Genomic DNA, 13,990 nt, shown 5'->3' with positions numbered 1-13,990 from the left:
TTTACTCTGGCTTCTCACCACAAGGCTGGCAGCCTCGGGCTGCAGACTCCGAGCTGAAACGAGCCTCGTGATTTCGTTCTTTTTTTCGTTACTTCGACACATTTATCCTCCCTCTTTCACATGTATTTATCAGCGGTTGCAGCATTCTGGCAATTAGTGTCTTACAGTCAGCAGAGGAAATTAGATTACACGCTCCGTTGGCGCTGCATTATTCAGCTCGGCATTTCTCCGGTTTGTGACGTGCACAGCGTGGTGGCCATCTCGAGTTCGCACTAATTCTTTGTGTCTGAAATGTTGTCCTCATTGTGGGGTATAGGAAGTATCTATGTGGTTCACTCTCAGGCATGTAAAGTTGAAAAGAAATCAGACAATTCATTAATTACACGATTAACAGAAAATGTATCTGCAACTCTTTGGATAATCGTTTAATTGTTTAAAGCCCAAATGTCTTCTGTCTTGTCAAATCGTGGTTTTTCTGCTTTTCTCTGTTTCATATCTGTGTTAAAGTCATAATTACGTGATTATTTTGCTCATTTAAATCTGCTTTTTTAAAAAAGTATTGCTTTTTGAGGGTCAGCTCAAACATAAAAGATACGAGAAATAATCCTGTTTTCTCGTGAAAGTCTGAGGTTGGACTTTCCAACTTCCGACCTGAAAGCTTTCCAGGTGCACGTGAGAAGCTGATGTTTCTTTGACAAGTATACACACAATTGATGTCACAAGGGTACAGCCTTTTTTGCAAATATGAATAAAACAAAGGAGTAAAAACATTGCAGACGGGGACATCATTCCACGTTTTATTAAAGGGTAGATGGATTTGACCTGAGTTTACAAGTAGGAACGGACTCCGAGGGCGGGATTGCACTTTTCCTTGGAGGTCGGGAATGTTCAAGTTGTCTAGAACTCAGCACCAGATCCTTATTCCTAAACTTTTGTTGACTCCATTAACTTATTTCCACCACATCCTCCAAAATCGACAAAAAGCAACAAAGAAAAGCTCCTCTCCTCTTTCCTCTCTCCTCTCTCCTCAGCTCAGTGCAGGTGGTCAGTCTCCACCGGGTGCCAGTCTGCTACCTATTGCTGAGTTGATTAGGCTCGCTGAATAGCTCGTTTGGCCGTTACAAAAACCAAGAAGTCAGAATAAATCGTCAAGAGGGCAGTTGATGGTAATGACTGAGCCATCAATGATTGAGCCCATTCATGGCTGGAGTGGCTGGAGTGGGGGCTTTGCAGTCACTCCCTCCAGTCAGCCAGTCACACGGGTCACAGTGTGCATTGCTCTCATTACCATCTATTGTCTGGCGCCGTTCAAACGGCTGGAGGACAAGTAAGAGAGGGAGGAAAGGAAGATAAAAGGTGGAGATTAAATAATTGCCTAGCTGGTGGTATAGATTGGTTGATGGTGAAGCGGTAGAAACCGGCCCCTACTTGTGTATCGTGTATGTATGCGGCAGACTTACTGCGAGATGGTCAAGATCCGAGATGGCGTGTCTTAAAAGAGGGAACGAAGAACGCTGAAACTACTTCATCAGATGCCGTGACGATGATATTACAGGATTTCATCGGGCCGCTGATGGCTGCTTTGTACAAATGGTCTCACGTGTGTGGCGCCCGATGTAAAATGTCTGCTGTGTTTAGAATCAAACACATCTGTTTCAAAAGGAAAGGAAAGCCTCACTTGACCAAATAGCTCTTCCTCTCCACAGGCCAGCGGCCTCTTGTGACCCCAGCTGACGTGATCAAGACCAGGCTACAGGTGGCGGCGCCTACAGCGGCCTTGTGGACTGTTTCTGGAAGATTCTCAGAGAAGAGGGACCCCGGGCTTTCTGGAAAGGAGCCGGAGGTAAAGTTTGCTCCAGCCAACATCCGATGATGAAAGTGTGATTGTACTTTTCACCTGTCAGAGGTGGCATGCAGGTTGCTAGGCAGGATGGGTGGACATTTACAGACATGTCACTTGAAAGAACACACAGAAGTTCACGTGATGGTGTCAGTGATGTTTATTAGCATTTTTATTTATTTATCTAGTTTGATAAATAGCAGTTTTGTCATCCTTTGTGGGATGGGACACATGTTTTTCATGGCCTTATAGATATAAAAAGTGTTTCTTTTTTTTGGTTTGAATTACAATAATTATTACATTTGTGCCAGATTGATAACAAATATACAGAGATAGCAATTACTTTTTTTGGAGAGAGATTGACGTCAGAGACCAAAACCTTGATTATACGCTAGTGTAGATTAAAATCTAGCCATAAATGTCTTTGGGTATATTTGCATATCTCAAGAACCATCCAATCTACTGCCGGGGACCCGAGCATATACATGTACATGGTGGCCCTTCAACAATGAACTTTACATTTTACTTGTGACTTTCGAACCATAAGTGTCAGAAACAAAAATAGTTTTCATAGATTCTGTTTGTCCAATCAAATATATCCATATATTTTTTTGGAAGATCGATTTTCAGCCATTTTGAATTGATGTTTCTCTGGTACTGGTACACATTTTGAGCAATCGTTACCAAATTTGTCACAGAAAATCTCTGGATCAAGCCAGAAAAAGTTAATTTTTCGGAACTTCGGTTTGCTCGAGATGGCCCTCAAAGCATGGTTTGTATTACAAAGAATATAATACTTCCTGAATTCAGATCAACACGTATCTATCCTTTCCTGCAGCTCGTGTGTGCAGATCCTCGCCTCAGTTCGGAGTGACCTTGGTGACCTATGAACTCCTGCAGCGCTGGTTCTATCTCGACTTCGGAGGACAGTAAGACCCAGTTACAAACTGAGACGCCTGTTTTTCGAAGTTGTTACTGTCCCTACAAAACTTTCCCTCATCTACCAGTGAAACAATAGAAATCACACATCTATTTCTGACAGAATATTACAGCTCGTGTATCTGATGATCAGAGACCACCTGCTCCTACAACAATAGGGTTAATCTCTACATACAGTAGCTGCGTGTCCTCCCTCCTCTACCACAGAGAAAGAAATTCCACAAGACCCAAAATAGTTTTTCGAGCGCTCAGACTGAAGCTCTCGCTCAATGTGACTACATTGATGTGACTACATTCTCAAACTCGAGAGTTCTTGCCGCATAGTGATCACGACCGGCAGCGGCCATTTGACTTCACATGTGCTTCCCCCCCGCTTCTGGGATAGACACGAGCTCCTTTTCCTCCTCAAAATAGGTCCCTGAGAAATAATTCAGTCATTTTCTGAAGTTAAAAAGGTCGAGTGGGGAAGAGAGGTGGTGAGATGAGAAGTGCTTCTCTCTGTGGACAGCTGTGTTGCACATGCATGGATGTCACTGCTTGGCTCGGGACTTCGACGTGTTGCTCTCGCTCCCGGAGACTCGCAGTGAAACAAAATCAACTGCAGATCCAAGGAAAACGTGGTGTGGTTTTTGGGGCCAGTTGATCTGCGCTTTGCCGTTTGTGTTGGCAGCCAATCACAAAGCACAATGTGAAATCAATGAGGGATTTGATTGGTTCTGCTGTTCCCCTTCTGATTGTCAATTAAGATGTTTATGTCTGCGGTGAACGGTGTCGAATATGATTCAATTCATGATTTAATAATGATAAAAGTCCTGGCTGTGCACGCTCACGTTTGCCACTGCAATTACAATAACATCTTCCAGTGTTTATGTTGTGCAACAGTTTTCCCTTTAACTCTTAGCACTCCTCACCTTTTACTCTGTTATGCAACGCTCTCTCCCTGTGCCTGTGGCTTCCTCTTCTCTCTCTCTTTCCTCCTCCTCCTCCCCCCCCTCCTCCTCCTCCTCACCACAGAAAGCCGGCTGGCTCAGAGCCCACCCCAAAGTCTCGGATCAGCCTGCCGGCGCCCAACCCCGACCACATCGGAGGCTTCAGGTTGGCCGTGGCCACGTTCACTGGCATCGAGAGCAACTTCGGTCTCCATCTCCCACGCTACACGGTGGCGTCGGCAGCAGCAGCAGAGGCCCTCTCCGATGCGGGTAGAGAAGGGGGGGGGGGTGAAAGATGGGGCTTGTATGTTTTTACCAAGTCATTGTAGTATTATAAGTTACTGGCTTAAAGTTGTTTATAATGTGTTTTCTTTGAATCTAGTCTACATGCAACCATGTGGATTAGTGAGCTGATTAGCGCGGGTACTTTGTAGGACTCGTGCCGTGTTTGTTTCACCATTCATGGACATTGTATAGTCGTATTATAATGTGGTTTTTCATACAGTGCAGCTGGTTCAGTATATGCACACAGGCAGCAGAAGTTTAAACACACTAAACTGATGGCTTTTTAAAATATATATCTTTCAAACATACAGACATACGGTTGCAGCTTTTTCCAGTGTCTTCATTTTGTTGCTCTATAACCAAAAGCACATCATCCTCACATGATCATATAGCCAGTAAAAAAGAGAGGAATTGATCTGCACTTTAAACTGAAATGAGGCACTTATGTATATATGAGAAATCCAGAGCCATATGTTCATATCTATACAGATATCTTTGTCACAAGATGCTCATTTGATCAAAGGCTTCCGCTCGAATATGACCAAAAAGTAGTGTAAAGTAAAAGTGATACATTCTTATGTCCACATTGTTTACTGTAAGATGTTTGGCTTTAGGTCTAAATGTATGCAGATGTGTAAATATCTGAGACAGCTGGCACCGACTGAGTCTATACATGTGTACGGTACAGAGAACGAAGGAGGTGCATAAGGCGTGTAATAACCGTGCTTTATGTGTGTATGGCAGCAACATGTGTACTAAGAGTAAAGAGAAACTTACATGAGTCAACGTAACCTATGCTGGAGTTTTCATTTTCATTCCAAGAGGAAACAGAGAGACGCCAGTTCATTAGCTATGCTTTAATAGTAAACACAGCAGGTTTCACAGCCAGCACTCTGCATCACAATAAATCTCTGGATAAATATCTGTTCATTAAAGAATATACAGTTGTCCTCTTTCTGAACAAAAGACAAAGTGCCAACACCACACTTGCTGCCACCCTGAAACACAGAGCAGCCACAAAGCCCCACGCGTGGAAACGTCACCACGGTAACTCCGTGTGTCTGTGTCTGCTAGATCTCAGGAATGTGTCGCATGCAGGCAGAGGACAGAGAGAAGAAGCACAACATAACGTGAACATGTAAACTATACATGACTAGTCTATGGACCCTGCATCATCGTCACGCGAGTGCAAAGTCACAGGACAGATATCACCGCGAGGCTTTAAGGGCTCGCGGGTTGCAAGCGACAAATCACCGTAATTCACTGAAGAAGGAAATAAGAGTGGACCAATCAGTAGAGGTCAAGAGTTCAACCGTCAGCAGTTTGCATTAACATGAGAGAAGGAGAATACGAACCAAAAGGTGGCCTAGTTTGGACAAGACGCAACATGAACATAAAGGTGAACAAACTAAAACAAACCGATTGAGACACACATGCTACAGTGCCACCGATAACAGCGCACCAGATGGGTGTACTAGGAAGTGGACTAGGAAGTGTACTAGGAAGTGTACTAGGAAGTCACTTCAACACCAGGCTCTCTTTGCCACTCGTCAAAACCTAAAACCCCAACCAGAGCTAATGGGCATCATGCTGATGGTTATCAGCTGTCTTTGTTATCCCGGGTCTTCTTCATCAGGCTCTGTGTGCTTCTGAGTCTTCAGCACAAAATGGATCGATAGCGCGCCGCCTCCTTCAGGCGAGAGGAACTGGGTCGTTAGAATGGATCGCAGCGTAAAGCGGAGCAGCAGCGAATCAGGAACCAGCATTACCGACATGATTCACAGTGGCATGTTCTGGGTTTTTTGTGCCGTTATAGTTCTTTTGGCTGTATGGGTGATATGCTGCGTGCAATTATTACCTGAAGCAAACGGGCGCACGAAAATGGGACGAGCAAGACCGGGGGGGGGGGGGGGGGGGCGGCTCCACCAGACTTCACAATGGCTGACATGAAAGGACCTTCTGTTCAAAATCACCCTCATGTCCTCTCCAGGCTCCAGGGATGGCTGTGTGCAATCTACTACACTTATGACCACTGGCAATCCTGGAGAGGAATTATACTTCATCTGGTCTGCAAGTAGACCTCATAATGGTTATAATGAACAGTCAATGTATGCAATCTGGGATTGTATAAAGAGCTTCTTTTATAGTCAGCGTGGGCAAAAACGCCAGAGAACACGGCGAACATATTCAGGAGTTCAGAGAGAAACAGCCTGTTTATGTTGAATTCGGTATTCTCGCTTGGATTGTCTCGTAGGTTCCTCGTGAGGGTACTTTGCGCAGCTTGTTCGGTGGCAAAACTAACATACGGCTCACAGAGTTTGCATATGGATATGTAACGTATTCCCGCAGCTGAGAATCTTTAACGCATGATATCATCAGGAAAAGCCAGCGGATCTGATCCGTCTCTAAACTCTCTCCCAACGACGAGGAGCTCGTCACATTGTGGGCCCGAGGTCCACGGGACTTTGCAAGAATGGGGAGAACACCATTTCCGAAAGAGTTGAAATGTGAAAGGGCGGCGCTTTCGACTTGCTGATTCGAATCCAAAACTTTCTCCTCCATAGCAGATTAAGTTGCCATCATAAATCACCATGGCAATCTAGCCAGGTTGAAATAGAGCCACGGTCATGACATTCAAGGCTCTGACTTTAGGCTCAACATACCTCGCGAACCCTTTTAATTTCGCCTCATAGTACACCCCTCTGGTCTGGAATTCCCTCCTCTTTGGTTTGTAGTCCGGTTCTATGAAGCCAGCTCCATAAGCCCCTCCTCCTCGCCGTCTGCTCGGTTGGCACGGATCTCCATCAGGGTACGAGCGAAGCGCGACCAGTCGTCAAGGTGAGTCACTGACAGCTGTAAGAAACACAGGAGACATGGCATGAAGCGAGGAGTGTACACACGGCTGCTCTCATGGCTTGTTGTGAAACACCAGAATCCTTTCTGATGATGGATGAACATTTCTCTCTCCGGATGTTTTTTATTAATGATGCCACAGGGCACAATGATGGGAGGATAACAAACATAAGTTGAGACAGACTTGAAAACACGTGAACAGATGCAGCCCTCTTATTTATTTGAATGCCAGCGCGTGTTCACTCAATTTCACAATTTCACAATTTCAATCTCGTCTGTCGGGTTAAGAATGACAAAGTAGCTGCATGGAAACTAGTGTTGCAAGAATTACGGTCAGTCATCAATGCTCGTGGTGTTAGGTCAAGTTAGGGGCTATTAATCTGAAGCTGCATGGTTGAGGAGAAACACGGATCACATCTTACATCAGCAGAGCCCAGGGGAACAAAGTGATCTGCCTGATCTGGTCTCAGGTGGATTCAGTGCTCAGGGATATTAATGTTAAATGCTCCTATGGGACCAGATCCTACCACTTCCTGTGCAAGTCTCAATCACATGTTGGTTATCTGAACTTTGAGAACCCCGTGCAAAAGGAAAAGTCAGAGGATCATCAAAATAATGTTTTGATCATCAGATAGTTGTTGACATATTTCCATCTGCTGCTGGCTGCACTGATCCGAGGGCGACAGGACGTCACACTAAATGTCCTTTAGGTGTTCAGCTGCAGTCCTACACTGTGGGAGTCAGAATGAGGGGGACAGAAGCTGCGGCTGCCACCCAAGCTGCCGGTAACCGCTTTGCGTGTCCAGGCTGTAATTAAACAGGAACCAGGGCGAGGGAAGCAGCCATTTTGAACCCCCCACAGAGCGGGGGGCTCCACCAGAACACCATGGATATGGGGCAGTTAGCGTTAGCAGCGTTATTTATAACAGACTCCATGAAGCTCAAGAGTCAAAGAAACGCCCTTGGATTTCGTGCTGTCAGGCTTAAAAAAGCAGCATGTCTATAAACATGTTTGTGTTCATGTCACGGAGCTACGAGCCGTCATCTGACTTAAAAGAATAAATGTCATTACAGCCATCTGAAAGACTTTTGTTTCTACATAGCAATACCAGTAAAGGACTTAACAGTCCTAATCCCTGCGGATACAGTACCTACATCTATAATGTATTGAGTTAAATAGTACAGAGTATAGAATAGTATTTGGTATTTTGCTTTCTCTGAACCATCTCAAGGGTTGCTGTTGGTCCCATGCTGGCGTCTCCTTGTTCACATGCTGTTTTTAATAAACTAGATTCTCCCATCACCACCATCACATACACACTGCTCTTTGGAATCATAAAACCTTTCAACCCTGCTCACTTTTATGATGTCCCTTCGTTACAATTTACCCAGCATGGAGGCCACCAGCTTAGCCGAGCCTCTTCCCAACTTACCACACAACAAAAATATGCTAAATTTAGCATAGGCTAACACAAGCTCACGTGGGGATCCTAACCAGAGCCCTCCAAACATGAGAGAACATACATGCGCAGGCGGGTGGTTGGCCGCTTTGTGGTGATAAGTCATGCGGAGGCCATTTTACAAGGACACCAAAGAGAAAAGAAGAAAAAAATCAAACGCATACATTCATGGCAATTCTGACAGTTGGGTAAACATACAGAGCTAAAAGACCTAAAATGAATGGTTGTGGTGTATGTGGAGGACTTACTGTGAAACAAATTCACTTATTTCTACTCCTAAAGTACATGTCTGTCGCCAAAGTCAGTGGACCAAATATTCATGAAACACAACAAGACTCAGCAAATAGAAGTATACATTTGTAAAATCATGATTCAGTTGAAATTACATACAGAACTTTATTATTTTCAGCAGTTCTTCATGTCAGTTTATTTTGCTAGCATAAGGAGTGACGCAGGTATTACTGTTTCAGCTCCTGCCTGCTGTTAGCCAGACCACAGGCACCGTGATCTCAATCTGCTGTTCGACAACTTCATTTACGATTTTTGTTATTGTAGATTACGCATGCTTTTGACACCTAGGGTGTAATTACATCTTCGATTGCTTGAGAACTAAACCCGCAAGAACCACCATCTCCATGCATCACAGCCCTCACAGCATTGATGTACTGAGCAGGTTCTTTTTAACCAGAGCCGGCGGCCAAAATATCAAAGTTACACCAAGGAGTTTTCACCTGGTTATGAAACTGCTTCAGTATAATGTGGATGCCTCCATCACTTATACAAGCCAACAGGACCATCTGCAAAGATTGGCAATCCTTGTATAGTTATCAGTCACGCTTGTCACTGGGTCCCTGCAGCATCAGACAAAACCAACAGACCAGAAGAGCCTCTGCTTACAGTTTCACCTTGAGTGGTACGTTGCCAAGCTGCTGGGCTGGAAGCCATATTTCCTGAGTTAATTACATTTTTAATTTTGTGGTTTGGGCCGATACTGGGGAAGGGTCAGCAAAGAGAAAATAATGACCGCGGAACAAAAAAAAAGCTAAAAGGTACAGTGAGCACGGGCGAAAACAAGTCAGACTTAGTTGGTCATTGAACGGATGGAGAGAATTGCAGGATTTGAAAGGATCAAAAATATTATCCTGAATTCGTCCTCTTCCCTCAAGACTGGTATTTAATATGTCTGTTGTATTTTTTATTATACACATTGCTAATATTTCCTCTCGGAATTTGTTCAGTTGCGGGGGGAAAGGGTTTTGTTGTAGTACCTGTGTAAATTCTGCAAACAGTCCCCAGATGTAGGGCTGTTATGCAATACCAGGAACCCCCCCGACTTGCTGCAGCAACATTTCTGCTGCTGTTGTTTCGTTATATAAGTTTGGTCCAGCCTTACGCCGTTGGGCTTTATGCTGGGTCCATCTCCTCCTGGCAGAGTCGTCTCCCAGCTCGGTCTTGTCTCATATGTGGTCTGGGAAACAGTAAGTTCATCAAATGCCCCATTTCACTTTTTTTTCAACCTATTGTTGCAAGATCTGGTTTTACATCAATTTATGAATTCACTTTGGTGGCTAGAACAAAGCTAGCTAACTCTTTGGCTAAAGTTCATAAAATGTAGCTACCTTCAACAGCTATTGTTGCGTAAAGCAAGCACCACAAAGCTTTCTGTGATTATGAGCGTGATGACCAACATTCACCAGGCAATCAACAGTAGCTTGAATAAATAGTCGAGAGCCTAGACCCCTGAAGTGAGTACATCTATGTTATGCCCAAGTTGTGTTTTCTTTCACTCACACCAAAACAAATTCACGAATGCACGCGAACCAAATAAAAATCTTTGAGCCACGAGTCAGTGGTGCTCATGGAAAACACGACTGCTTTTGAATGATGAAAAATGGTAATTCCTTTTAGTTGCTTTAACATTATACTGTATGAGAAACATCACTTTTTAAAATGTACATTTTTAAATGTCAGCTATCATGGATTAAGACTAAAACTAAAAAAGAGGAATGCTCAATCCACCTTTATTCCTGGGGACCAAACGATCCTGCTCACAGACATGCAGTATGTTCCTGATTTACTGCACATGTATTATGTGATTCATCCACTTTAAAATGGCACAATCATTAACTACCTCTCCGGTATCGTAGATCCAGATTCGGCCTTCCGAGTCACCCACGGCCACCTCCTTCCCCCCCGACGACCAGCGTACCCGGTTGAGGGCCGAAGCGCCCTCGATGGTCACACTGGTCGTTGGTACCTGGTGGGTAAATTAAACAAATAACAAATGTTAAATTTTTTTTAGCAATATTGTAAACTGGAATGTATAACAATGACAAGGAAGTGGTAAGAACTATTAGGAGTTACTAAAAAACAATTATACAGTCATAGTGTAGCATGTTGAAAAATATCTTAGTATAGTATAGTCATCGTATAGTTTGAGAGAGACTAACTTAGCTGTCAAATGTAAAACTTATCATTCAAATATCGACACACACAGTTACTGTATAATACAGTAACTGCACCCATATTTGTTGTTGTGGGTGAGCTGTTGCCGTTAAGTAAACAGCAGTGCTCATGTTGCACCTTTGAAAATCCTAAAACCATCAGCAGCGTTTCCATAAACTGCTCCCGACATGTGGCCGGCGAGTCTGACACATGTCACCAGTGGAGACAGAGGACTTGGCATCATGTCGCCTCACACACCGAGCTTCTGGGTATTTAAAGCAGCGCTAACCACAGACTGCCATTAGCCTGCTAGCTTCCACCGCTCCGCCCGAGTGGATCTGAACGGAGCGCTTTAAATTGGCTGTATACGTCTCCGTACGTGTGCTGGAAATGAGAACCAGGCGCTGCACTGCTCCGCTTGTGTCATGTGGGCTTTTAATGTGACGGCAACAATGGAAGTCTGTTTCTATTAGACCGACTGTGTATGAGTGACTCGTGTGCATGTGTTTGGTACATCCGTTTGTGTGTGTGTGTGTGTGTGTCTGTGAGTAAATGTTTCTCATAAAGCACATTGTTAGCCAAGTCAGGCTGTTGATAATGAACTTGTCCTCTGTGAAAAGGCCGCGGTTGAGGGAACCATTGGAAAATGGTTATTTGTGCTGCAGAGGGAAGACTGAATGCAAGATGATGGGTTCAGAGGAGAGAGAGAAGAGATAGAAGAGAGAGGAGAGATTAGATGAGACAGATGAAACTGAGCTGAAACATAAAATCCTGGGAGATGAGAAATGCATTTTAGATGTGCTGGACAGTACGAAGGAGTCGCAAGAAGATGAGAAGAGTGAAAGGGCATTACGAGAGAGGGAGGAGAGCGTCTGTAGAGATGCAGACTTGTATTCAGGTTGAAGGCAGTGAGGGTGTTGTCTCCATGGAAACCAAGAGAAAAATAAAATGGAGGATCCTTTTATTCCAACTTTTATGAGTGATCAAAGGTTTGGTTCCCACTCACACATATTAGAATTGAAATAAAGATATATTTACTTTGTTCAACATTTTGGGAGATACAGTGTAAATGTAAATTTCATTAATAAAGAAGAACTTTAAACAAACGTATATGGATTGTACAATCAAATAACCATAATATCATTCAGCTGAGATTGCTACCGTTTTGGAAAAACAGGTATACTATGTATTGAATTTCATATTATATTTGCATTATATTTTATTCAACATTTTGTGAACCTGAATAATAAGATGATATACATTTTTACTGGCCTCAAAGGCTCCCTTCTGAAAATAAACCTTGCCCCAAAGCACTGAGCGACTCAACTTTCTCCTTTTATTATTTCCATCTCCAGCTCGACACTGCGGACTGAGGGCTGGGACTCTCTGCTCGTGGTCTCTTGCACATCCGTGTACTTCACTGATGGAACTGAGTGTGGGAGGCAGATGAGACGGGATGGTGGGGTCCTGAGGTTGCCTGAACGTCGGACAGAGGTTGCAGGAATGTTAGCTGGGAGCTCGCATGAGCAACTGTCACCCAGTTTCATTTAAAGTGAGGACTGTGGGAAACGCCCACAGGGGAATCTTGAATCGTGTGCGTGTGTGTGTGTGTGTGCGTAGGGAGGGATGTGAAGGGGTTGGTGGTGGTGGTTGGGGGGGGGGGGGTGATGGGGTGATGGGAGGGGAAAGGCTTGGGTGTTTGGTTGTGCGGTTCGGGCAGAGGCCCAGCAACAGGCCCCGAGGACACCAAACACACACACGCACACATGCATCAACACACAGAGAAATGACGCAGAAAAACCCCCCATAATAACCTGTATTCCCCTAGCAGTGCGCACACACACACACACACACACACACACACACACACACATACCTCAGTGTCGTTGTTGAGGTTCCACAGGTCTAAGCGGCCCATGCCGTCCACAGCGGCGAAGACTGCAGGGTGTACGGGCGACCACATGACGTCATACACATAGTCGGCGTTGTCCTCAAACGAGTACAGAGGCTTGTTGTGCTGGAAGACAGAAAAAGAGGTTTTCTATGCAAGTGTGTATGGTGTGAAAAAGCAATGCGCGTTCGGGATTACAGAAGATGACACAATGGAGACGGAAAGAAAAGAGAAACAGACAGAGAGAGAGGGAAGAAATGGAGAGAGGGAGTGAGTGAGCGTCAGACAGAGTGGCGCTGCCTCAGCCTTGGGGCCTGTCTGGGTGCAGAGCCTAATTAAAAAGCCGAGCACATTCACACAGCACCATAAAACCGCTGGGAGAGATGAAAGGGTGGGCCCCTCCACAAGGTGTACTGTAACCTCAACACAACAGCTGTCTGAGAGAGAGAGAGAGAGAGAGAGAGAGGGAGAGATGGATGGAAATGGAAATGGGAGGAAAAGAAGCGGTGGATAAGATCAACATATATTCATCTTTTAACATTAACAAAAGTTATTTAAGGATTGTTTCCAAGAAACGCACTGAAAATGAAACAAACTTGTCAGTGCTCTCTGGTGGACAAACCATTTTAAAGGGGGCACCGTTTCTAAATGATCTAAAACACGTCTTTAGCTTTACATTTGTAGAAGTTTCTTGTTAGTTATCAACCAAAATAAAAAATGTTGCAACGATGTGCTGCAATTAAAAAGATGTAGGATAAATCTAGTGTGTGGGAATATGAGTGTGTGTGTGTGTGTGTGTGTGTGTGTGTGTGTGTGTGTGTGTGCACGCCCATTTCTCAGAGCGGCTGTTAGGATTCCGGAGGCTCACAAACTGCATTCCTGACAGGTAGAAATAGAGGGAGGGCTGGATGAGAGGAGACAGGTTGGCTGGAAGAGCAAATGAAGGAATGTAGTCTCTCTCTCTCTCTCTCTTTCTCTCTCACTCTCTCTCTCCCTCTCGCTCCCTCTCTCATATTCCTTCTCTTTATCTTCATCACCTTTACTCTTTCACTCCTCGGTTGCTCTGAAAGGTTGTGAGACCTGCAGACGGATAGCAGTGCACACTCAAACCAAACACACACACACACACACACACACACACACACACACAAACACAAACACAAACACAAACAAACAGAGCTGAGCCAATTTCAAGCCTCGATTGAACCTGTTTTCCAGCCGGGGGGGTCACAGCAGAGGTCATTTTTCTCCATCTCACACTTTCAGCATTCGATCAGCTGAGCGATTGCTGTTTGTGTTCTCTCTCTTTTTTTAGTTTGTGTCCCCGTTTTACTTTGCCACCACACTC

At 44.5% G+C, this 13,990-nt stretch overlaps 2 protein-coding genes across 5 annotated transcripts in view; one reads left to right on the top strand and one right to left on the bottom strand.

Annotated features, from left to right (window-relative positions):
• The window catches only part of LOC130198093 (electrogenic aspartate/glutamate antiporter SLC25A13, mitochondrial), a 44,507-nt gene extending 39,734 nt beyond the window's left edge, over positions 1-4,773 (top strand). The window contains 4 exon segments of the mRNA XM_056421169.1: positions 1,707-1,763; positions 1,766-1,843; positions 2,679-2,769; positions 3,794-4,773. Coding sequence (XP_056277144.1) covers positions 1,707-1,763; positions 1,766-1,843; positions 2,679-2,769; positions 3,794-4,037 — 470 coding nt within the window. The 3' untranslated portion in view covers positions 4,038-4,773.
• Positions 4,774-4,835: 62 nt separating this feature from the next.
• The window catches only part of LOC130197144 (cytoplasmic dynein 1 intermediate chain 1), a 48,066-nt gene continuing 38,911 nt past the window's right edge, over positions 4,836-13,990 (bottom strand). For 3 of the 4 annotated variants that reach the window (XM_056419681.1, XM_056419673.1, XM_056419665.1), the window contains 3 exons: positions 12,628-12,768; positions 10,438-10,563; positions 4,836-6,846 (listed from right to left, as the gene is read on the bottom strand). In XM_056419681.1, the coding sequence (XP_056275656.1) occupies positions 6,736-6,846; positions 10,438-10,563; positions 12,628-12,768 (378 nt within the window). In that variant the 3' untranslated portion in view covers positions 4,836-6,735. Of the gene's footprint in view, positions 6,847-10,437; positions 10,564-12,078; positions 12,229-12,627; positions 12,769-13,990 lie in introns of those variants that run through there. The other variant, XR_008832390.1, reaches the window with a different exon arrangement.

The sequence above is a fragment of the Pseudoliparis swirei genome, chromosome 1 (assembly GCF_029220125.1).
Source record: "Pseudoliparis swirei isolate HS2019 ecotype Mariana Trench chromosome 1, NWPU_hadal_v1, whole genome shotgun sequence".
Taxonomy (NCBI): domain Eukaryota; kingdom Metazoa; phylum Chordata; class Actinopteri; order Perciformes; family Liparidae; genus Pseudoliparis; species Pseudoliparis swirei.
This window is presented reverse-complemented; position numbering and strand designations above follow the sequence as displayed.